The 26,504-nt window shown below is 40.0% G+C and overlaps 1 protein-coding gene across 2 annotated transcripts in view; it reads left to right on the top strand.

Moving 5' to 3' along the window:
• The window catches only part of LOC126469984 (lipoma-preferred partner homolog), an 87,677-nt gene extending 61,701 nt beyond the window's left edge, over window positions 1–25,976 (top strand). For both annotated transcript variants that reach the window (XM_050097427.1, XM_050097428.1), the window contains exons 8-10: window positions 7,891–8,069; window positions 11,973–12,093; window positions 22,346–25,976. In XM_050097427.1, coding sequence (XP_049953384.1) covers window positions 7,891–8,069; window positions 11,973–12,093; window positions 22,346–22,477 — 432 coding nt within the window. In that variant the 3' untranslated portion in view covers window positions 22,478–25,976. The remainder of the gene's footprint in view (window positions 1–7,890; window positions 8,070–11,972; window positions 12,094–22,345) is intronic.
• Window positions 25,977–26,504: the final 528 nt, after the last annotated feature.

Genomic DNA, 26,504 nt, shown 5'->3' with positions numbered 1-26,504 from the left:
GTTTCTGCCTCCAGAACAAGGCAAAAATGTGGGCACTTTATGTGGAGTTTAACTATGTGCCCTAAAGTATATAGGGTGCCAGAAACATTTGGAAAAATCTGTAAAGGTGTTGCAGATTAGGCTGTGCTGAGAGAGAATTGTTAAGGAGAAATTCAATATGTTGCACTGTTTCTGAGTTAATTAGCATCAAAATTAGCCAATCAGGCCATTGTATGTGCAAATTCAAGCAGCCAACCAGGTTTAGTGTCAGTTGTTGTCATAGCATAGATGATAGCGCACGAGACGGCTGAGCTTTTGGTTTGGGTTCATTCCGTACTACTGTTCCATGTATAGGTTTTGTATAGCTCTCTTGTTTGGTTTTAGGAAATCAAATGAAGAACACGCTTGGCAACACCATCACTGGTGAGCCGCTTGACTTTGTGCATACAGTGGCATGATTGGCTAATTTCGATGCTCATTACCTCAGAAATGGCGCAACGTATTGAATTTTTTTTATTAATAGTTATCTTTCAGTGCAGCCTTAAAAGCGTTTCGGGCTGTTTCTGACCACCCTGTATATTCACAATTTATGCACAGTTTTCTTGTACAAAATATCAGGTAGCCATTGAAAGTTGTGTGTTTCCAGGACACTCATGTTCAGGTGTTAGAGGTGTCCAGCATGACAAAGTATTTTAAGGCCAGTCAAGCTTCCTTCAGGTGCCACTGGGTGCCGTCTCTTTAGTGAGGGAAGCAAATCTGGTATCAAGAGCTGCACAGCAGATAAATACAGGCTTTGAGATGGTAACCATAAAATAATTGTCTGTCAGTGCTGAAGCATGTCATAAATAATTCTACTTACAGTAGTCTTATTCATGATGGTATAATATATGCCTCAGTAGTATCATATGCTAAATATCCAAGCCTTAAAAAACTAACAGTCCAGTCCTTATGGTGCTGCGTTCCTATACAAAATGTTCGGAGTTAAGTGTGGCTTTGATATGCCCATACAGGACACCATTTTCACACAAGGTAGTATTTATGTTACAACCTGCATCACACACTGTTAACATCACTGGAACATGCTGAAAAACAAGAATTTTGTCACGTTGTGTAATGTTGTTAATGATGAGAATAGTTTTCTGTTATTTATTTTAAGAGCCTGTAATATCGCTCACACTATGGTGTGTGCCAGCAGTTATCACAACACAAAGTGAAATGAAGTCCTCTCCATGAAAGTTGGACATCAAAACAGTTATGTGTTTTAAGAGCTAGGTTAAATTTTCAAGAGTAGTTCATCAAGATTTTCGTATTGATGTGTGTTGCACATATTATACCAAATGTATGTTTAGAGTTTCTCTTTACAAGATGTATCTTCCAGTAAAACTTAATTATCTGTGACCATTTCTGGAAAACCGTACCGTAAGTTGAAATTTTTTTTCATTGTCTATTCTGGTAGTCCTTGAAAAGACCACTGGTTGCATGAAAACTAGTCTACATTGAAAACTTAATTTTCTGTACATTTTACTCTTAACATTGATTTGATTGAATTATGAGTAAATAATGTGCAAAGTATGGTAAAAAATTATGGTAATATTAAAGGGAATTTAACTACTTCACTATGTATAGGAATACATTCAGTAGTTAAACAATTGAAACAGTGATTTGAAGCACATCGTTAATTATTACTGTGCTTACAGAAAAACCATATTTTCATTGTATTAATCCACATCATCCCTGAAACACAGCACTGAGTAAATTAAAATTCAACATACTGAGGTTAGTGTTAGTCCTTGCATTATTAATTGATGACTAATCTCTTTATTTTTTGCTCACATGTCGTTCACTGCAGCTTTTCCATCTGTGACACAGTCAGTAATGTTTGACATTGAACAGAAGAGATCTTTTTGGAAAGAGAGAAAATATATTTGTGCGCGCGCGTGCCCCCCCCCCCCCCCCCCCCACACACACACACACACACACACACACACACACACACACACACACACACACGCACACGCACACGCACACATACAGAGAGAGAGAGAGAGAGAGAGAGCAGTTTCTGTTTCCACACTGCATCAGTTCAGTCTTATCTCATGCTTCTAGTAACTCTGTTCTAAATATTTGCATATTTCTTGAGCAGTAACTTGTGTGAGATGACTTTGTGGCATATTGAGAGCCAGAAACAATTTTGTAGCAGTCCTCAGATTGCATCAAGCAACTTCTGGTGTATGTTATATTCATTCTTGGCTATATGAATGTATTTTCATGACTGGTAAGGACTGCTTTGTTGAGTACAGATACAGAAGTATTTGGAAGACATGTTGGCCACAATTGACACATTCAAGCTGCTACCCTGGGGCACCTGAGACACAAACTGTGGCGCTTCTGGTGCCTACAGACTTGGCTGGGGTCTCTGATATTGCAGAACCATTAGATTCACTTGTCCTGTGTGGTCCGCATTTACTTAATGAGTGGCAAACAGTGGCAAGGTCACAAATCTCTGGAGTGAAAGCGAAAGTGAGTGCTGATGGCATGGCCGTCCTTTACACCTTGAAAGCAGGTTTGAGGTCTTGCCCGTTACTGAAAGTACGTCTGAGCCAGCACAGGATGCTGCATCTGTTGGAACAGGAGTCAGTCTTCCTGAAAGTTCAGAAGAAGTGGAGAGGGTGGGCTTGTTGGTTGTTCAGAGCTCCAGAGTTCGATGGGTAATGGAAACCTTTTGGGAAGTAGCAGACAGGTCAGAAAGGCAGTGTCCACTTTGAATGCTTGTTGAGCGGGGGGGGGGGGGGGGGGGGGGGTTCCTTGTAGATGTAGAGAAGACTCTGCCAGTGGCTGTGGAGAATACTGGGTGCATATGGCTGCCTTCCATAACTCATGTCAGCGCCAGTGACGCCAGCTGCCTGGGTCTGAGGCCAACTTTGGTTCGCACAGGCAGCTACGTGCAGTGCTGAAGACAACTACCCTGTGTGCAGGATGGAAACTAAAGTATCACTTTGCAGCCTCATTGCCAGAATCCATTACGTTCCTCTGCTTAGCAGCTAAGTGGAAGACTTAAACCAGGGTGTCAGACAATTTTGGTTGTGGATTTAATGATTTCTGTTATCAGGTGGAGAACTGTAGGATCTCTCTCAATAGGTCAGGGTTGCACCACACACAGGAAGTAGCAGCTAAGTACTAGAGTATATGTGGCATGCATTTGTTCTGATTTCAGAGGGAAGAACAGAAGCCTCAATAATTAGAGAGAGAAGTATAATTTGGGATAAGTAAGTGATAAGTGTTACATGTGTGAAAAAGTATGGTCAGGAGCAGTAGTGGTGGAGCATTTCTTGGAAAACCTGGAGAAAGTCATGTGCCACTTTCCTATTCTTGCTATAGTTTTAGGGTGAGATTCATAGATAAGTACTCTAGCATACTTACTGCTGTATAGCAGCACCTTCTTGGAAGAATAAGATGGTATTAAACTGTTGCCCAGGGATCGTCCAATTGCAGTAACCACAATGTATGGGTAGGCATCTTCCTCGATCCCCTATGAACAAGTTGGCTTTAGGATACATTGGAGCTGTTCCAATTGGGTCTAGATATTGACAACTGACAGCTGTATTTCAATTACGCCTCAAATTAGCTGCCGTTTTTGTAGATCTTACGGCAGTTTATGACCATGTGTGGATGGAGAGATTGATGTCAAAGTGTATTGAAATCATCCCCCGTCAAAAGCTGGCATTTGTATTGGAACAACATGCTGCCTCATAGGCACTTAGGGTGTTCCTGAATTGACAAGCTAGCAAATGGAGTGCCTAAATAATGGCCTAACTCACGGATCAGTTCTAGCCCTCATTCTCTTTAACCTGTATATTCATCCATGTCAGACATGGATTCCATTAAAATCCAGTATAAAGAGAGTCTAAGAGTCTAGCATTAATCTACCAGAGTGAAGATCTTACACACTCTGAGAATGTGCTGACAAGTGATGTGATGAAATTGAATGATTATACTCATGAATGAGACTTCAGCCCAAACCCCAAATATAACTGAGGTTACTACAGTCCACCTAAGTAACAAAGAAGCAGCTCTAAGGAAGCTAAAAGTAACATTAGATGGAATAGAGATACTGCACAACTGCAATCCAATATATATATATATTATATATATAGGAATCACTGTGGATCACTCCTTGACATTTAGACAGTGTATCAAGTTATCTAAGAAAGTTGGCTCAACAGTATATCTGTTTCCATAATTGCCAGAAGCTGTTGAGTTGTGATACTCTACACTCTGCTGCTCTCATTCTTGTGTATTCTGCTTATGAATATTGTGCTCCTGTGTGAGAAAACAGCACCACATGACAAAGATTGATGTGCAGCGTCAATAAGCCGTGGTGTGTTAGCACTGGTAGTGTTAGATCTACTCTCAGTCAGTGGTTACCTGTCCTAGCTAATATTGCTCCCACATGGTCGAAGGAGGAAAACAGCTAAGATAAACTTGTTCAAGAAGATCACTTACCATAAGAACTCTCCCTCATACGATGCTTAACAGGATCCACTGACAGCTTATGTGAAACCACGCAAATCAGTCAGGGCTGATTCTGAAAGCATCAGTTATTTCAGTGTGATCTTGAAGTGTCAACAATGTTTGAATGAACATCCAATAACAGTGCTCACCTGGCTCAAGATACAACAAAGAAGGTTAAGGGATTCCAACTACCACACCAAACCGGGGTCGAGGCTGGACTACATTAGGACTGCTAAAGAGAGGTGTGGTTACACCTTGAAGAGAGGGGTTTCTGTGATCATAGGTACTTTCGTGTGCTTGTAAAACCACATGATAAAGAAAAGGGTGATATTTCAACTTAGCATCTGTAAACTGGGAGGCTGAACTGTTTGTGTATACTTGACACCTTAGACAGGTATGTCCTGAGCAATGTTGTTAGGGATAGGAAGGACCTGCCGTGGTTTTGACAGCTGAGTTTAAAAGCAGAGAGAAGTTTACTGCAGATTTAAATATAGGCACAGACATGTCAAAAACAAAAAGTGAACAAAGCTGAAATTAGGCTTAGGAGAGCTGTGTGTGCAGTGGATTCAAAGAAAAATTCTGTATACTGATCTGACATAAAATAATTTTTACATTCAGTCAACAGACTGATCAAAGCCATCTCTCCAGATGCTCAGTGACCACAATGCATTTAAACGGAGGATTACAGAGATGACCGAAATACTAAATTTCCTTTTTCCAGAGCTGTTTCACTGAGGAAGATCATTCTGTGGTTCTCCTTTCAGTCATTGTATCATGTCAAAATGGCAAACGTCAAAAGAAGTGACTGCAGGATAGAAATTGTTTAAAATAACTCAGAAAGGAAAGGTGACTGGCCTGATGGGATACCTATACTGACTCTAAATAGGGTGTGCGAAAGAAATTGCATCGCTTCTGGCAGTTGTCTACTGTAGGTCACTTGAAGAACAAAGCATTCAAAATGAATGATCCTGAATACAGTAAATACATGCAGGGTGTTTATGAGACCTAGAAGCAGTGGATACTGGCACCCAAAATGATGCTGTGTACCTTGATTTCTGAAAGGCATTCATTACAGTTCCACCACACCTGTCACCTAATGAACAAAAATGTGCATATGGAAAATCATATCAGCTTTCTTATGGGATTGAAGAGTCCTTGCAAATGAATGTCATTTTTAACAGAGAGAAATCAGTAACTTTGGACGTACCAAAAGGAAGTGTTACAGGATCATTGCTATTGGACAATATTTAACTATTAGGTCATTTATAATGTCAGAAGCTCCATGAGGCTGTTCTTAAATCATGCTGTAGTAGAGGAGCCGCATTGCTAGAGAACTGTAGGGAACTGCAGGAAGATCTGCAGAGGTTCAGCACTTTGTGCAGCGATTGGCGGTTGACCCACAACATAAACTGTTGTAATGTATTGCAGATAAATGTACGGAAGAGGCATGTTATTGCATGATCACACAATTTTCAAATGGTTTCTAGAAGTAGTCACCAGAATATGCATATGGATTGATTCAAAGTGTAATGATCACACAAAACTAGTTGTGTGATAGGCTGACACTGGACTGGGATTAATTGGAAAGACCCTCAGGAAGTGTAGTCCACCCAAAAAGTAAGTAGCTTAGAAAAACATCATTCAACCAGTACTTCAGTATTGAGACTGTTACCAGATAGTATTGATGGGGGAAATAAAGAAGATCCAAGGAAGAGAGCAGCCATTTCATCAAACACTCGTTCAGTAAGCACGAAGGCATCAAAGAGATATTCACCAACCTCCAATTTCAGATGCCACAATGGAGCATATGCATTATAATGTGTTTTACTATCAAAATTGTGGGAGCATACATTCCTAGAACCATTGTATTATTTGTTCCTTCATGTATTTTATGGAAAGACTGTGTGGGGAACAAAAGAAGAATTAAACAGGACAGTAGTGAAAGCAACAATGGTACCAAAAGTAACATCCACTATACACCACACAGTGGCTTGTGTGATGTAGATCCCTGCCATGTTCTTCACTGAAAAGTGAGTGGTAGTCGTTACATGAAGTATTCTTATATGAAGTATTCTATGAAGTGAACACGCATTGCTAGTTGTTCATACCTACTAATAGAGGAATACTTCCATTTCCAATTAGGACAGCTTTATTACCAACTTCAGTGGATGTGATGATATCAACCAAAGCAGTAATATGTATCGCACAATATTTTTTTCCTTTTAATATTGATAAAATTGACTGCTGGCTGCTGCACAAACTGACAGTATTCTTTATTTCGAATAGACCTCCCTCTCTGGTATTGGCAGAGTTATCATTGATTAGGAAGCCATAATGTTACTATAACATAATTTTATTAAAAATTTAAGTATTCGAAAGTACATCTCCGGACCAACAAAGGCCAAACTTTCACCCAAGCCATGAAAAGACAAGTAACAATGAAACAATAGTATGACGAATTCTGTATCTTTCTGTTTTTAGAACCAAGATCTTGCCGTTTCTTGCACATTTGCCTTGGTGCATGATTAAAATCCATTGGTTTCATTTACTGTACATATCACTAGTAGTGTCATGAAAAAAATTATCATTACCTGTTGGACTCTTTACCGCTGAAGCAAAATAACTAACTACATTTGTAAATGAATGAAAATCGCTTTTTGTCAATCACACTTTGCTCTATATTGTACTCCTACCCGAAAGTTTTAGGATGTCTTTCGGATTCTTCAGTTTATGAAGGACTATCTACTGCATCTGTTGGAGAATGAATACAGTAATGTGCTATACTTGCTGAAATACACAGCTCAGGAGTGTTAAGATCTTGTAGAAGTCATCAAAATTTTCACTGCTGAAAAATCACTTTCTGCCATTCTTATAATTATGTAGGTAGTCTTCTTCTGTGCAACTACAATAATTTACCATTTGTGGGCAAAACAGAAATATACTTCATGGGTGTAGGACTGGACAATGGAGAGAACACTATCATAATGCCATTGCTGAAAACAGCCATAAACTTAGAGAAAAGGGTAAACATCAACAGGAGACCCCAAGAGCAACCACCCAAAACTACCACACATAAGCAATATACACTACAAAAACCTACTGGATGAGCAGGACAGAAATATAACTGTGCATATTAAGATGTCCGCAGCACACAAGTGCCACCATGGCACTATGTCTAAATATGTCCATAACATTTAGGGCTGAGTAGTCAGCTGAAGTAAACACACATAGAACACTGTCGGAAAGACAGGGTGATAAGTGTCAAGATGTGGTGGTGGTGGTGGTGGTGGTGGTGGTCCATATTTTGCATCTGTTGTGCTGATGGCTAATTTCCCCTTGTTATCTTATACTTCTTTGCATTCTGAATGTTTTTAAAAACTAGATCTTTTTATATTTCAGAACACACTCGAAAAATGTTCTGTTTGCATGAAACCTATTTTGGACCGTATATTAAGAGCAACAGGAAAGCCATACCATCCACAATGCTTCACTTGCATAGTATGTGGGAAAAGTCTAGATGGTATCCCATTCACAGTTGATGCAACAAATCAGATACACTGCATTGAAGATTTTCATAGGTAAGTAATATTATTTGTTGTCACACACAATCATAAAGTGACATTAGAAGAATTCTACCATTCACTTGAGTGATTGGTCTTTGATACATTTTGTCCAAGCCAAGGAAGTTAATTGTTGAAGCTGTCTTAGTGAGGCATCAAAAATACTTGTTTTTCTGCTGAACATCCTATTTTTATGTGCCAGAATGTTTCAGCATCTGTTAGCCATTCATGCTGTGGAGAGCACACTTTTGGATCTGTGCAACTTCGGCCTTGCATGTGTATATGAGTTTATATACCATACAAGACTTTCATTCAATCACTTCCACTGTCACTTGAGTGTATTCAGAGATGAAACGTTTGTGCTATATTCCTTAATAATAAATATATTTAAAGTTCAGAGTGCTCTGTTGCTACATGTTTACTGACTATAAATAGGGAAACAAATGTATAGTATAGTGCCTAATGTAGTTTTTGACAGAGCAGCTTGCTCTGAATGATGGTGGCTTAAAATGTATTACAGTTTAAAATATATTATCTGATGATAAAATGGAGACTGGTTTCAAAAAGGCAGCAAAAATTGGCACTGGGGAAACTTCAACTTGACATGTTGCCGTACAACACAACCTAGCAGAAACTATTCCTTTTCGTGCATTACACAGTGGTTAACATCCTGAAACTGCTTAGAAATTAGTAACCATAGACTTCAAGAAAGTTCTCATGACATGGTAGGAAGCAGGCTGCAGAAAGGAATATACAGGTAGTTTTTGTATTAAGTGCCTGCGTTCACAATAGGTTGTCTGAGACTTAGGCTGCCCATACTGCTTCTAACACACATCATCTGACCTGCTACCTTAACTAACATCCCTATATAATGGTGAACTAATGCACAATGCATCAGCTGCACATTGTTGAAATGTTAAAGTTTCCAACTTGATGATTTCTAGTTGTGCATTTACTATAGTTCATAGATATTTGCATAAAACAGGTATCCCGCATACAAGTCATAATGGAGTTAGCCACCCTATGTTAGCCATGGAGCAGTGTTTCGGACTATGTTGATACAAAGACTTCTCTCACAATCTCAAATGCACCACTTAAGTCACGTGCTGTGTGGCTCCTTTGAAGGCACTCTCAATATTTGGTCAGGTGTTATTGATAGGATGCTGCTTGGCCCACACATTCCTTTTATGCAATTACCCACCCAGATAACTGCATGCTTTAGGAATGCTGCTTCTGGGATTTAGGGAGGCACTTCAGTCCCAGATCAAATCTGCCCAGTGGATTAACAATGAGCCAGCCTTGATGTGGATTATAGGTGGTTTCCAACATCTGACTACATGAATATCCAGCTGGTATTCATGTCCCACCTCAGTTATGATACACAAACATATAATAAATGTTCTCACATTTTCACATGGAACAACACTAGACGCAAACAGATTGGGTACACCAATTCAGTTCCTGGAGGGGGAAAAGGGATGGCAAACGGAAGGCTACCATCTGCTACTAACATTGTAAAGTCCACATTAACAGACAGACACTGTGAAGATACAGGATAAGGCTAGGATGAAGAAGATCCATTTCATAATGTTATCTGGACGTTTCTGTCAACAGTTCCTTAATGACTATGTGCTACACTTCTTTGAAGCTGTGCCACTGATGCCATGTAGTGACATGTGATATATACGCAGTGATACACACGGCAAAGTGGCAGTACATCCAAGAAGTATGACTGGCTCCTCACCCAGATCACTAGACACAATGCCAGTTGATTTGTGGGGTTACATGAAGGCACATACATATTCACTGAAAGTAGACAATCTAAATGCAAATGATCTCTGGCATTGTTTTCAGGGTGCAAGATACAGTAGCTAATCTCACTGTGCTGCAGTGTGGGTGATTTAACACTTTCAGCACATACTGTAACCTTTTAAATTTAAAACAAATAATAATAATAACCAAACCACTCCAGAAGACTAACACAGCTATGTTCTGATGAGTACACTGGTTTATTTATAATTTTATGTACAAAACAGCTTGTGCCCATACACTACCAGTTGAATGGGTTGAAAGTTTGCTCCAAATCAGTACTGTTCTGTGGGTAGTTGTTCACGGTGATGTTGGTAAGTCCCTGCAATGGTGTTGCTGGTTTCAGTACACAGAATTATAGGGTGCTGAGGCTGTCACAGTATTAATACTGAAAACGTGTGTAATTTTTCTCCCATACCCACAGTACCACCACTTATTAAACAATTAATTACCTCATTTGGACCAAAACATGACCAGATTGTCAGTCAGTTACGTTTCTAGCTCAATAAGTTGCACAGACTGTCAAGATAATAAGTTCACACAACATGCACACCAGTAGTGGAAGCTGCCTAACTCTTGAACAACCAACCAACCAAAAAGTGTTATTTGTAAATGTCATTACTTTTTCCATGCTATACAGGGTGTTACAAAAAGGTACGGCCAAACTTTCAGGAAACATTCCTCACACACAAATAACGAAAAGATGTTATGTGGACATGTGTCCGGAAACGCTTAATTTCCATGTTAGAGCTCATTTTAGTTTCGTCAGTATGTACTGTACTTCCTCGATTCACCGCCAGTTGGCCCAATTGAAGGAAGGTAATGTTGACTTCGGTGCTTGTGTTGACATGCGACTCATTGCTCTACAGTACTAGCATCAAGCACATCAGTACGTAGCATCAACAGGTTAGTGTTCATCACGAACGTGGTTTTGTAGTCAGTGCAATGTTTGCAAATGCGGAGTTGGCAGATGCCCATTTGATGTACGGATTAGCACGGGGCAATAGCCGTGGCGCGGTACATTTGTATCGAGACAGATTTCCAGAACGAAGGTGTCCTGACAGGAAGTCGTTCGAAGCAATTGATCAGCGTCTTAGGGAGCACGGAATATTCCTGCCTATGGCTCGCAACTGGGGAAGACCTAGAACGACGAGGACACCTGCAATGGACAATGCAATTCTTCGTGCAGTTGACGATAACACTAATGTCAGCGTTAGAGAAGTTGCTGCTGTACAAGGTAACGCTGACCACGTCACTGTATGGAGAGTGCTACGGGAGAACCAGCTGTTTCTGTACCATGTACAGCATGTGCAGGCACTATCAGCAGCTGATTGGCCTCCACGGGTACACTTCTGCGAATGGTTCATCCAACAATGTGTCAATCCTCATTTCAGTGCAAATGTTCTGTTGCTGTGTGTTTCCATTCCATGATTAATGTGATTTGAAGAGAAATAATAAAATGAGCTCTAACATGGAAAGTAAGCGTTTCCGGACACATTTCCACATAACATATTTTCTTTCTTTGTGTGTGAGGAATGATTCCTGAAAGTTTGGCCGTACCTTTTTGTAACACCCTGTATTCTTACATGGTGTGTAAAGATTCCCAGACTTTAGACAAGTCATTAGCTTTATGTGCATTAAAAGTCAAATTTATATGGTTAAAAGCCAGATTTGCATATGTAAACATGAGAGAGAAAGTGTGTGGTCTAATACGAACATTGCTACTTTGTACAAGAAAGGCTACGAGATATACTCACTATTGCAAAGAGAGCTAGGTAGCACATTAAAGTTGGTGGGAAAGATTTGGAAAGTGACTGAAAATGTCTGTTAACTTTTAATCAGCAAATGCATCTAAACATCAAGTAAGTTTGTTGTTACGATTTTTGTTAGGTTCCTTTAATGTGTAGCACTTAGCTGTAATTACACATATAAGGAAATAAATTTCTGTAAAATGATGTACGACAGTACCGTGTTTGAAAGGTGTGAAAACCTGTGATACTCATAAAGTATGACCAGTTACGTAAGTTACTATAGACTGATTTACACATCCTGTTCACATAAATATTTAATATTGGTATTTTTTCATATAAGAATTTTTTGTGATTTATACAGGAAATTTGCACCACGATGCTGTGTCTGTGGTCTGCCTATCATGCCTGAACCTGGCCAAGATGAAACTGTTCGTGTGGTTGCTTTGGATCGAAGTTTCCATATAGCTTGTTACAAGTGTGAGGTATGTATGAAAACTCAACTGATTTGCAGTGACTATGAAAATAAAATATCAAAAGTAGTAAACAAGTTTTGCTGTTTGCGCAGCAAAATAACTGATAGTGACCGAAGTATAGAGGATGAAAAATGCAAATTGGCAATAGCAAGAAAAGTTTTTCCAAGACAGAGAAATTTAACAGTGAATGTAAATTTATGTTACAAAACCTTTTCTGTAGATATCTATCGGGAACATTGTCTTGTGTGGTAGTGAAACACAGTACTAACAGACAAAAGCTGAAAAGTAGATTGGTAGATCAGATAATGAAGGGTAACGAACAGAGCTTAAGAGAAATTTGTCATGACCTGATTGAAAGAAGGGTTCTGTTGATAGGATGCATCCTGTGGCATCCAGGAATCTTCAGTTGGGTAATGGAGGGAAGTGTGGGTTAAAATTTTTGGGAGGAGACCATGGCTGAACTATTGTAAGTGAACTCAAATCAATGTAGATTACATTAGTTATACAAAGATGAAGAGGCTTACATAGGGCGAACTAGTGTGGTGAGTTACTACAAACCTGTCTGCAGACAGAAGACAACAGTGACAATAACAGTAGAAATATTGTGTTACTGCGTACAGTAAAATCCAGAAAAGTACTGTACACTGGATAAAAAATTAGTCACCCTCAGGAGACATTATACACCTATACAATGTAACATTGCCTTTTCTGTTGATAGCAGTCCTAATTTGGCAAAGAAGAGTGTCCAGAATTTTCTTCAGGTGTGCCATATCCAGCTGAAGGCACTCATTAGTGATTAGATCCTGTGTGTCTGCCACATGGTAGGAGTGTTGATTTCTGTTTTACTTGCTGTTCCATACAGCCCCCAAAATGTATGGGATGAAGAATGATGGTTTAGTGGACTTGTCAAGGAGTGATATGGTGCCAACGATCCTCAAACCAAGAATGTACCTGTGCAGCCCTATAACATGGCTGTTGTTATCTTGGAAGACAGGTATCCACATCACACTCGTAATGAAGATGCAGATGAAAGGACAACACATGGTTGCAAAGAATGTTGAAACAAACACCAGATTTCATGTTCATGGTAACTTAAATGAGTGGGCCCAAGTCAGGGTACAAAAAAAATCCCCAAAACATCGCAGAACTACCTCCAACTTTGATTACACAGTCCACATGATGTGGTCAACACATCATGACACCATTTGTGCATTTGACACCTTGAATCATTCAAAACGAGGCAAAATCGCAGCTCGGCACTTACACTACATGCCTCCAATCACTTTTTGTCCAGTTTCTAAGTAGTTTGGCCCATAGAAATTGTGCTGTTGTGAGCAGTGATCTTCTATGAGGTACCTGCACTCATATGTCCATTGCATGCAATTCTGTTGGCAATGTTTGCCCATAAACTGGTTGAAATTGATTTGCATTCACTGAAAATGGCAATTCTTGTCAGATTTGAAACCTATTGCCATTGAAAATGCATGACACTTCTATCCAGTTTCTGTTGGATAGGATCTTTTTACAGCTACTGTTCTTAAACTGTGTTACATGGCTGCTAATGATATATCGTATTTACTCGAATCTAAGCCGCTCTCGAATCTAAGCCGCACCTGAAAAATGAGACTCGAAATCAAGGAAAAAAAATTTTCCCGATTCTAAGCCGCACCTGAAATTTGAGACTCGAAATTCCAAGGGGGAGAAAAGTTTTAGGTCGCACATCCAAATCGAAACAATGTTGGTCCACTGTAATATGAAACACAATTTAGGTCGAATGAATGACTATACAGCTACAGTAGTTTGGTTCGAGTCTTAAGCTTAGCAGTTAAGCTTTACCATGTAGCCATTGCTATGCGTCAGGTGCTCCATACCTATTTGTACGGGTACCATTTCTTTTTCACGTGCTTCGTCTGGTTTGAATTGATTGCTTATTTTTCTTTGATCTGGTAAGTGTCGTTCTCTTTGTTATAGATGTTTACGTCACTGTAAGCTGAAAATGCATAACTGTACTGTGTCATGCATTGTTTGTTGCATTCTGATAGTGAGTGTGTACGACCTGTCGCTGCTCGTGGCATGGCTTGCTTTTGTGCACGCTACCGCCTATTTTTTTTTTTTAAAAAAAAAATATTGCGTATGATAGAAGATGTTCTGAACGAGAGTTTAGCGAAAATTTTTCTCCGGTTGAAAATCTTTGCAGATGCCTCAATAGTACATTACATTCTGCACAGAAATTAGTCATCTTAGATTTAAAAATCTTGTCAATTGTCGTGCTTCATTTCTGACTGTATCACTATTAGGCATAAGAACAATACGAATATAAACATGTCATGATATGTATATTATTCCACGTTTGCTGTTGTCTTACGCTAGTTTTGTAGTTTATTAGGCAGACAGGATTTAAATGAGATAGCAGCAAACACGAAAGAATACATGGCAACATGTTTATATTTCGTACAGTATTATTCTTATGATGAAAAGAATACTGCATGTGATTCACAATTCATAAAAGTTCTTATTAGCAACGATCTCTTGTCACAGGTAGGAAAAAATTCAGATTATAGATTTGGCCATATTGACAAACATCCCAAACAATCTTGCCAGTCGAATTTTCGTAGTATGTTGAAATGCTGCTACATTCGAAGATGAACAATACGGAATTTGTATTTACTTCGTTGGATAATGTATGAAAATGCAGTGGTCGAAACTCGGGGCGGTGAAAAAAAGCTCGTCTTACACCCTTTTTTTTTTTATGCAGAGGTTTTGTCGCCAGTATCTTTGTGCCTGCAAAGCATGCCTGTGTGGCACTACATAATTCGACGGCAGAAGTTAGTTGTGGCGGTACCTACCAACATTTTTCAGAACTTCCGCTTACTTTGCACTCGATTCTAAGCCGTTGGCGGGTTTTTGGATTACAAAAACCGGAAAAAAAGTGCGGCTTAGATTCGAGTAAATACAGTACCTGTTGTGACTCGCCAATTATTCAAAGTACCGCCGCGCAATTATGCGCGTCCTCTACGTGCGGCGCTGTCTGCCAGCCATGCAGCAGCTGCGCCACCTAAGCAGCCAGCCGAGCAGCAGCTGCTAGACTGGGACTCAGTGCTCATTCGAATGCTACCGTGTACACATGTCTTGCTTGTCAACTTACTCTGTGACTTATATGTGTTGTGTCGTTCTGAAATATATGTGTTAAACTTGACGTTATAACAATACCATTCCTTCTGGAAACATGGGCAAGTCTTAACATGATTGTTTCTGTCTGCCATTCTGGTACGACTGCTCTGATTCCATACAATTTACTGGTGTGCGCGCGCCCGCGCACCTGCCGCCCCCCCCCTCCCCCCCACACACACACACACTACTATCTCTCTCTCTCTCTCTCTCTCTCTCTCTCTCTCTCTCTCTCTCTCTCTCTCTCTCTCTCTCTGCCATGATTCATGTCAGATGTGGAGTGTCGCATGACTGCCTGGTACCAGTTTTGCATTGTGTATAGTGCTCCAAAGTGACCTATGTACACTTTTAAGGAGATGACTAATATATTGTCCAGTGAGCTCATGGTAAGGTTTTCTATAATACTCACGTCAATATTTAAATTTGGATCACATTCCATTGAGAATACAGCATATTATTTACAGGATAGCTTTCAAGTTACTTGTTTGTGATTTGTATGGCAATTGCAATGTAAGCACATTGGGGTATTGAAAGGCATTTATTTTCAAATGTTTGGTGCTAATTTAGTGAGGTATTTTTGAGAAAAACAGAAGTGGCCAGTTTCCATTGCATTGCTTGTGAAATGCAGCAAAGATCCCTTATCTGTGTTTATTACCAGCAAAACCTTTGTATTTTAGAATGCTGCATGACTACTTCACTTACGCCATTGAAATTAACATTCTTCTGTGTAGAAATACTATTTGGAGGATGTGTAACAAGTAATTTGTTTTTTGATGTTACTGCATTGCTGGGCAGGTAAGGTTCCATTGTCATGGATTCATCCCCATTGTTAGCATTTGCAGATGACTGCCTTATTCACCCAACAGAGAATACACATTTACCGGATTCAGCAGCATTGTCACATCTGCCCCCTGCCCCCCAATCTCACTCCTGCCCCCTCCCTCCAGCCTTTACATCTCACCCATTTTTAGTCTGCAAGTAGGCGACATTTCACCCCGAATCCCAGTGTCCTTCCTCTTGAACATTCTGAAACAAGCAATAGCTCTTCTGCTCGAACTCTGTAATGCAACTGATATTATAATGATGTATAATAAGACAGACAAGTAACAGATTTAGTATCTCAGTGATGATGCCATACTAAAACCATATTGTTGTCATATCTGCAAACATGCTGCAGCGAGATTGGTATGCTTCTGCAAACGTACTTCAGTTAATGTGGTATAATTTCAGTGACAACTTAAAATTCTCTTGGATACATATTTGTGGCTACAGGTGATAATAGAAAGCACATTGGAAAACCAATAGTCTGCCCCAACTAGTTCCCAACATTTAAAATTCGTGTAGTGGTTAAATAGTGACGGAACAAGCTCATCTTCCAAGTTAGTCATTTCTCCAGTATTGTCAGTTTTTTGTGGAGAATAATTCAAGTGAATAATTAAATGACGTAAATTCGACAGAAGGGTGAAGGATCTATTGTTATTACCTTTAGTATGCTCACTTACTATCCTGAGTTTTTAAATGATGATTGCATTGACTCATGTGGACACTCAGCATATAGGCTATATGTTTTACCTATGTATATTCTGATGACAGCTGCTCAATATTCCCTGCCCGTACATTTTTAAGAGACTATACAGATTTTGTGTTTGGTGTGTCAGATATTTCACAATGTAGAGTGGTAAAGTAAAATAAATCAAATATTCTTGTCATCAAGTTCGATGGCAGATTGATACTTTTCAATTTCTGTGGAGCTTTTGTTGCTCAAAGTAGCATCCATCTTCTTCACGTTGTCAGTTCGCACAGGCAGGTACTTTTAACATTATGAAGTATACCTTGTACGTATCAGGTACCCTGATTCTCTGTAGGAGCCTGCTAAATTTCCTAAGGTCAGCATAGGACAGATAAATGGCCCTTGGCTTTTTTTTTTTGTGGTACCTAGCCTTTCCACTAAGACAATGCTTTTGGCCTCAACTTCCATTCTAAGTAGCTATTTTTAGCACATCCATAGTCAGTTTTTTCACAGGGTTCTCCTTCTCTGACACTGTGCAAGTTCTGTGAATCAGAGTACTCAAAACAACATTCCTGTGTAGTGGATGGCAAGACGGTATGATCATTGATCCAGAATTTGTTGTGTGGGGGGGATATTCTACACATGCCATGGCCATGAGATTTGTCTGCTCTGTTCTTAACTGACCCAAGGAAAGGTAGCTCCCCCTATTTTTCTTTACATTACACTATATGTTTTGTAATAGGATGAATAGAGTTTACATGTTCCCAGAAACTGAAATTTTTCCATTTCTTGTGGCCGTACAAGAGTTTTAGTTGAAGAATTATTAGAAAAACTTTGGCACGAACGTGTAGATTCTAGTCCCTATGTTACAAAATCTGGGGAACCTACACATGCAACAGGTGACGACAGCCTCCGCGTCACCATCTGATTAGCCCACCAGGAGGGTTTGCCACTCTTTGGTGGGTTCGTGCGTGGCTACCATGGGCCCCCAGCCTTTGCAGCATTTTTTCTCTTCCATGCTGCCTGTCTATCTTCATGCTATTCTTTTTTCCCTCCCTTGGGGAACATGTCTGGGGTGTTATTGGAAACGTTTTGCATTGTATGTTGCTGATGTAAGAACAGTCTCACCATTGTTCTTCACTCCCTTTTCCTTAGTTTGTTTCCCTTCTCCTCTCGTTCCTCAACATCGGCGTTTGTGGTTCCTCTTTTTCTTCTTCCTCCCTGTGCGCTCCTGAAGGTTGGCCACATGTCTGACACGTAACAAGTGACTGGGTAACTCATAATTCCCAGCTCTGAGTTGACAGGTAGGGTTCGCATGTACCCCCTGGTGCAAATGAGGCCCAGGGAGGGGTGATTGTCTGAGCTGCAACCTTCCCAAGTTGCCGAATGGTCCCTCCATCAAGTGTTTGGGAGGTGTGAAGTCACCCAAGGCGAGTGCGCCCCCTTGTGAAAGGGGCCCGCAGTTGGAAGGAGTGTGCCGTTGGAGACGCCGACAATCCTGGGGGATTTTCTAGCAGTGAGTCAATCATCTTCACAATCAACATCTACTAAATGTAAAAGTAATTAAGCTAATGATTCGCCACAGGTCCTCATGGTCTCACGTACTGAAGATGGTCAGTCCTTTGCCACGGTGAATCCGTTTATTATTTAGAAAGGTGATAATGCAATTGCTGGCCCTGTGAAATCCTGCTCTCATTTTCAGAAAGGCACTTTGCTTTTGGAGACTACGTCTGATTCTCAAGCACAACAAGTGCTTGCCGCCTCACTTCTCCATGGTTACCCTGTTCATGTCGAGGCCCATAGAACTTTGAATTCTTCCCGTGGTGTTATTTACACTAGGCTGCTAGATGGTCCGACTGAGACCAAAATTCAATTGTCTCTCTCTGATCAGGGTGTCATTGCTGTCCATTGTGTAATGGAAAAAGTAGATTCCTCGTTAGTGCCCACCCACACTCTGGCTGTACATTCTGAATCTGATGCATTGCTACCCACGCCATCATTTCAACCACACTAGAATGTCTTGTCAACACCCAGCCAATTGTGCAATCTGTGGGAGGGATGTGCACAAGGGCGATTGCCCGCCGCCTCCTCCTCCTCCTCGCTGCATCAACTGCAATGGCAGCCATGCCGCCTACTCTTGGGATTTTCCCATGTATCTCGATGAGCGAGCTGTCCAAGAGATCCGGGTAAAGGAAAAAGGTTCCTTACCCAGTCTCTCACAAGTTATTGGCTAGTCACAGACCTTGTGTTCTCCCATCTGACACCTATAATGTGTTCTTGTTACCCCTCGCTCCATGGAGGACATGGCCCCACAGACATGCGACCTCCAATTCAGTTCTGAGGTTGTGAAATCGCCCAGTGTCAAGGTAGCATCGCCATACAACTGTCCAGATGTGCAACAAGCCATCAAACTCTCACCTCAAGGGGCGGAAAGGACAGGAGGAGTACTCCCATGAAGACTTCCTGTGTCCCTCCAGCCAAACAACACCAGAGTCTTCCTCTAACCAGAAAGGCTCAAAGAAGTCCACCAAAGGAAAACTGTTTTCTCCTTTGCTGACTCCCAGATCCTCTTCAACAGTGTCGCCACATGATACCTTAGCCCGGCCAGCCTCCATGTCACCAGTGCATACAACCTACAGTTCTGCAGCGTTGGACTCCTCAGACCAACTGCACAAGCAAGCCAATATTTCTGTGGACCCCATGGAGTAGGATAATCCTGCTTCTGTGCCCTGTAGTAGTGACTCTTCACAGGCTGTCGCTCGCAGCCGCCAAGGTGACACCCCTACATCTCTTCCTCATCATGACTCTCCTCCAATGGAACGTTCCTGGCCTTTGGTCCCACAAAGAGGATTTACAGCTGCTTTTAGCATCACAGCGTCCCCTTGCACTCTGCCTTCAGAAAACGAAATTGCACCCTCACAACCTCTTTGAGCTTTCACATTGCTTACTGGTTCATTTTTACCTTCCCCTTGAGGTGAGCAGTCCATCTCATGGGGACGTCATGCTGCTCATACAGGGCAAAATTCATAGTCAACCCATCTCCCTGACTGCCCATCTTCAAGCTATTGCAGTTCGCCTTTTCCTACCCCATCTGATTTTTCCCTCTGTACCATTTATGTTCTCTGTCATTCGATGTCCGCAGCTCGTGGGTGTCGCGGTTGTGTTCTCGCTTCCCGAGCATGGAGTCCCGGGTTCAATTCCCAGCGGGGTCAGGGATTTTGACCTGCCTCGAGATGACTGGGTGTTTGTGTTGTCCTCATAATTTCATCGGTGCTGATTACTGAGCAGTTGAGTGCCCCACAATCCAATCATCATCCCCATCATCATCTGTCATTTGATGTCACCAGGGCAGACTTCCGTCAGCTTATTGTGCAGCTATCTCCCCTGTTTTCGCTACTCGATGACTTTAATGTGCATCATCCCCTTTGGAGTACTCCCAGGACCTGTCAAAAGGGGTTCCTCTCTTCGCTGATCCTCTTAACCAACTTAACCTCTTCTGCCTTAACACTGGAGCACCCACTTCCATTTCTGACTCCTCGCACACTTTTCCCACTTGGACCTATCCTTTTGCATTGCCCAGCTTGCCCATTGTCTTGAGTGATCCGTTCTTTCGGATGCCTACTCGAGCAACCATTTCCTGTGTGCTATCTATTTGCTGACTCCTATCCCATCTGCGTGCACACCCAAATTGCAGCTTACTAAGGCTGACTGGCAGCTTTACTCCTCCCTAACAGCCTTCTAAGAACAAGATTTCGCCTGTTGTGATGGCCTGGTGGAATATCTCACAAACGTTATCCTTACTGCTGCAGAACTTTCCATTCCTCACACATCCTCTTTATCATGCCATGTCCCAGTCTCTTGGTGGACTGAGGCATGCTGCGATGGAGTCCGTGCACGGAGACGTGCTTTCCACATTTCTAACTGTCATACTATGATGGCAAACTGCATTCCTTATAAACACGTGTGTGCAAAGTGTCGTCACTTTCTTTGGGATAGCAAAAGAGCTAGTTGGCTTTCATTCACTAGTTCTTGTAACAGTTGAACCCCTTCCTCTGTTGTGTGGGCCAACCTGTGACGGCTCTCTGGGACCAAGATCCATTCCCCAATTTCCGGCCTGACAGTAGTAGACGATGTCATCGTAGACCCTATTGCTATCTCCAACACCTTGGTCTGCCATTTTGTGGACATTTCGAGTTCTTCCCACTATCGCCTTGCCTTCCTCCATCGGAACCAGTTTGACGCGGCTCTGGTGATACCCTTCTCTTCTCTGAATCGTGAGTGTTACAATGCCGCCTTTACTATGAGGGAGCTAGAGCATGCTCTCAGTACATCCCGATCCTCCACCCCAGGGCCAGACGCTGTCAACATTCAGATGTTGCAGCACTTTTCTCTAGGGGGGCAAACACTTTCTGCTTAACACGTACAACTGCATCTGGGCAGAGGGCACATTTCCCGGACATTGGCGTGAAGCCACTGTCATACCCATACCTAAGCCCAGTAAGGACAAAAACCTTCCTTCTAGCTACCGCCCCATCTCTCTCACCAGCTGTGTGTGCAAGGTGATGGAACATATGATTCATGCCCAGCTGGTATGATGGCTCGAGTCTCGCAATTTACTGACGAATGCACAGTGTGGATTTCGAGTGCGGTGTTCTGCAGTTGACCATCTCGTTACTTTGTCCACCCATGTCATGAATGGTCTCCTGTGGAAAACCCAGACTGTGGCAGTGTTTCTCAATTTGGATAAGGCCTAAGACACCTGCTGGAGAACTGGTGTCCTCCGTACTCTTTACACATGGGGCTTCCGTGGCCGCCTGCCCTGTTTCCTTCAGGAATTTGTAAAAGACCAAGTTTTCAAGGTGTGTGTGTGTGTGTGTGTGTGTGTGTGTGTGTGTGTGTGTGTGTGTTTTGCCTTGTCGGACACATTTATCCAGGAAAACGGTGTGCCTCAGGGTTCCATCCTGAGTGTCGTCCTCTTTGCTATCACCACTAACCCTATAATGGCCAGTCTCTCGCCAGTCATCTCTGGCTCCCTTTTTGTTGATGATTTTGCCATCTATTGCAGTCCTCCAAGGACCTGTCTCACTGAGCAGCGTCTTCGCCGATGTCTTGATCATTACTCCTGGAGAATCGACTGTGGCTTTCACTTTTACACTGCACCCAGGAGCATATTGTAAAGATTTACCCCATATATTACATAGCTCAAAGGGAAATGATTCTCTTTCGATTCCTAGACACACATTTTGCATGTTTGTCGGTGTTGTAATTTTAGCTTTGTATAGTTGTAATGAATCTTGGATTTTATATATATTTTTTCCTCTGCTTAGATTTTACTTCTAGGATTTGGATAAGATTTATCTTTAGAAGTGCCCCATTGGTACACTACAGGGTTAATCATGATGGACCTAACTGCAATAATTTATCTGTTTCAGTGCAGCTTGTTACATTGCACTCTCACTTTTTTGTGTTTCTACTCTACTTAGGTCAAGTTGACTTTATGCAGTGTATAGTAAACACCAAATATTTTGTGTACTCCATTTAGTTTGTAGAATTTGTGTGTAATAATTACTGGTATGATTGTAGGACTGCGGTCTCATACTGTCTTCAGAAGCTGAGGGCCGTGGATGTTACCCTCTGGATGATCATGTATTATGCAAAAGCTGCAATGCTAAAAGAGTGCAGGCTCTTACATCTCACATGACTACTGAATTGTAGAACTAAATGCTGGACTGCTCAAAGAAACTGAATTTGAGTGTCAGGTTTTGGTTAAGCCATACGTTTTATTTGTGGAAGTTTTGTGTGTTGGGGAGCAAATATCTAGTTCATTGTATTAAGTCTGTGATAAAAATAACCAATGTAAATTGCTTACATACTGGGTGATCCACATGTGGCACAGTTTTTGAGAGCGCCTTCACTTATTTTGTAGATAAGAGCGATCACATTTTAATCTGTTAACTTTGAAATGAATGAAACGCTGGATACGTAACAATTTTTATTTATAGCACATCTGATAAGTCTTCAATGTTAAGCAATGTGTGTGGTGATATTTGTTGACCTACATATAGTACGTACTGATCTTAATTCATGATTTCCCACCACTTTTCGCAAATTGAACATCTAATTTTCATTACTGCCATTTTTAATGATTAATTATGTGTTAAATATTGTGTAACACACTTATTAAATTATGAAAGTGGCACTTTCATATGGCCACAATGTGCAACAGACTGTTTCAATGGTGCATTGTATTTCACAGTTCATTCTGTTTAGGTCACTGTTTGTAGAAAGTAATAACTGATTTGTGATATATTATGATTGACTGATAGTGTTGTAAAACACCCAGTTTCATTTTAAGTTGTTGTTGTAAACCTGTGTGTCATTTTTATAGCAAAGTATAGATGTTGGTCAATTGGGAGGCTAACAAGTTGAAAAAACTGAAAATTTTCTCTCCAAGCTTTCATTTGATTTTGTTTATGGCTAATGTACATTACTGATTTTGCAAGCAATCTTAGTGTTTTGTAATTAAACTTGTTGTGTATTTTGAGACTTTATGTGCGCTTGTAATTTCTTAATGTGGACCCATAGGGATATAAGTGTATTTAGATCAAACAAAATAGAATTATACTCAAATTATTCTACAGGTCATTAGGTTCAATAGCTAAGTTTATAATCATTATTTGACACATCTTTGCATAAAGAATTTGCATTCTGTTCGTGATTTCAGCAAAAGTTAATATCCCCCAATTTCAACAAAAGCTTGATGATAAGTGAATGGTTTTTCCACTGTATTTGTCTCCTTTGTGTTGTATAGATGATAAATTTATAATTATTGGTACATAATGATTTGATATTAGAATGAATGGTGATCTCTTGCAGTCATATAACAAAGACTGTTAGTTTGAGTAGTTTAAACATGTTTATGAAATTTGGTGTCACATGTGAATCACCCTCTAGATAGTACTAATATATTGATGAGGGACTAGAACTGCAATATTTATGGACATGTTTTGAGAAACATTGAAATCTTCAGGCAACTGCTGCTTGCCATTGTAGCATAGTTATCATATAAACATCTTTTATATGCATTAGTTTAAAAAATCTGTTATCAGTTTATTGTGTTATGATTGTAGATGACTTACTTGCAAGATATTATGTATTTACTGTCACCAAGGCAAGGCCCAAGTTGTGTTTTACAGGAGCTTATTTTCCAAGTGCCGTTTTCCAATGCCTTCTTCAAAGTAAGCTTACCTACTGCTCACAGTAATTATGTATATAAGTTCTAGACAACTTACTTTTCTTTATAGTAACTACTGTGTTCATATTGATACACTGAGCAGTTTCTGAACAGAGAGAAGGCTGGATATACTGACGTACAGATTTTCAGCTTCATAACACCTATACAGTTTTTCAAAATTCACTAGATCTTGTAACATTTTGAGTTGGAACTGTTACAAGGGACATTAAGCTGAATTTTACCTTTAAAAGATCTTTTTGCATCATGTATCAGTTTATAATATACCAGAATATTGTTATGAATGTAAAACTCTCACATGTACACACCAGAATTTCTCTTATTTGTCTCTTGTCGTGTAGAAGATGTAAACTGTTCATGCCCTAGAATCATTGTACAAATTAAATTTGGTGCAAAGTTTTTAAATTTAAATTGTTTGAAACCTACTTTTATTGTAGAGACACATGACCAGAACATGTGTGCATTAATAATTGTGTGTTGTTTTGTATGCTGGTTGTGTCCCATATTGTGTTAGAGATCAAAATATATAGTATAGTGAGTAATATTATTGTCTCTGTGCCAGTGGTATTTGTTCTACTTTGGGGTTAGAGTCTGTAAAGGAATACCAAAGATGCAAACACACAGTAAATATGACTAACAATTCTGAAAAGTGAGCGATTGCTGCACATTAATTAAATACAGTATATTGTACTATGTGTGAATGGAAATTTTAGAATCATTCTCTCTGCCCTTCAGTGAATGTGAATTATTACCTCCCATTAAACAAATATTGCAATGCTCATGAGAACATAATTTCAAGTTTTAAGATTGAACTTCTGGATTCTAATGATAAGATCTATGAATCAGAATTAAATTATAAATACAGTTGCCCCCCCCCCCCCCCCCCCCAAGTACCATCAAGTTTAACTGACACAAACCTACAAACCTTTCCTGAAAAACAGCAATATAGTTAGACTACCTTTTGTAGGAATGTGAGATTTTGCTCTAGATGTGTGTGTGTGTGTGTGTGTGTGTGTGTGTGTGTGTGTGTGTGTGTGTGTGTAAGAGATTCCTCAAAGACAGAAAAATGTTTTATACTACTCAGTGATATAGAAAGATGCTAATTTTTGTAGTTTCATTTGCATTCATATTTTTTCCATAAAGACGTAACTGTCATTTATAAATGACATTAGTATAAGTTGCTATCATTCCAAACATGCACACATTGTAAGGGAAGTTACTCTAATTCAGTTCATTCTTCACATATTTAGGTGGTACAATTTTTGTATGTCGCACAAAACAACTTCCTTTCTAATTTGTTGTTGGTTTGTAACTGCTAGACTGGATTTGCGACTTGCTTTCAGTGTGCTTTCCATTGCAAGCATGCGAGTTACCCTCTGTGGGCAGCATTCCTTGTAATAATCCCTCCATAGGTAGAGGCTCTTTTTATATATAATCTTGTTGACTGTGTATTAATAACTGTGTAGAAATTATAGTTTCATGTAATTTTTTATTATTCTATGTCATACAGAGATAATTTACTACTTGAAAAATTTTCTAAGGGTTGTTCACTTCATGAGTTTTCTAATGAAAAAAATAAATATTGTAAAAATAGCAAACAGATGTAAGAGAAAGATGCACATACAGCAGGTCTTTCACCACAATGTTTTCATTTTTAAGGAAGTGGACATTTTACATTTGACATAATGGTCTTAGCATGAAACAGTTGCTCAGTCTTTCTTTTTTATTATGTGTAAATCTATTGTAAACTTTGAGAAGTTTGCCATATTCAGATAGTTCCCAAGTATGTTTTGTGTAAGTCTTTTTTTTTTTAACTGTTGTTCACTTAGAATAAAATTGTCTAGTCTAGAGCTCAGTGAAATTAAGAAGGGAAACTGAAATTACTCATTGTTTATATCACTGAATCGTTAATTGTGATATACTCTTTGTTCTGAATAAAAGATATATTATATACACACATAAGGAGCTTGATTTTTATTTGAAAAGGAGTGTAATGATTCTGTAATTTGTAAGTGCTTAATTTGTCTTGAAAAAATTATTACAAAAACTCTGTAGTTTAGTAGTGGGTAAATGTAATTTTTATTGAAACAAACAGCAACCAGTTGCACAAAAGAAATTTTGTTCCTTCACCAATTTCAAGCACCTAGTGCTTTCAGGGCTGTGACTGAGACCACAGCAATATGCTGCATACATCTACTTACTTCTGACACTTGCAAATAATTCATTAATTGTACTCTTCTGACGAAGGGCACTGTGTGCCTGAAACTGGTAATGGAGTAAAATTTCTTTTCTGCATTTGGTTACCGCTTATTTCAGAAAATAGAAATACAGTTTCTGAAGATGATAAAATACAAGATGTAATTTTTTTGACAAAATATTTCTGTCTTCAGCTGAAGTGAGCCTTACTCCATTAGTGACAGGACCAAGATAGTAGGTACACACCATCATACACTGAACAGTAACATGTTGAATGTGTGTGTGTGTGTGTGT

The sequence above is a fragment of the Schistocerca serialis genome, chromosome 3 (genome assembly GCF_023864345.2).
Source record: "Schistocerca serialis cubense isolate TAMUIC-IGC-003099 chromosome 3, iqSchSeri2.2, whole genome shotgun sequence".
Taxonomy (NCBI): domain Eukaryota; kingdom Metazoa; phylum Arthropoda; class Insecta; order Orthoptera; family Acrididae; genus Schistocerca; species Schistocerca serialis.
The sequence above is the reverse complement of the archived record's forward strand: the minus strand, read 5'-3'. Positions and strand labels throughout refer to the sequence as shown.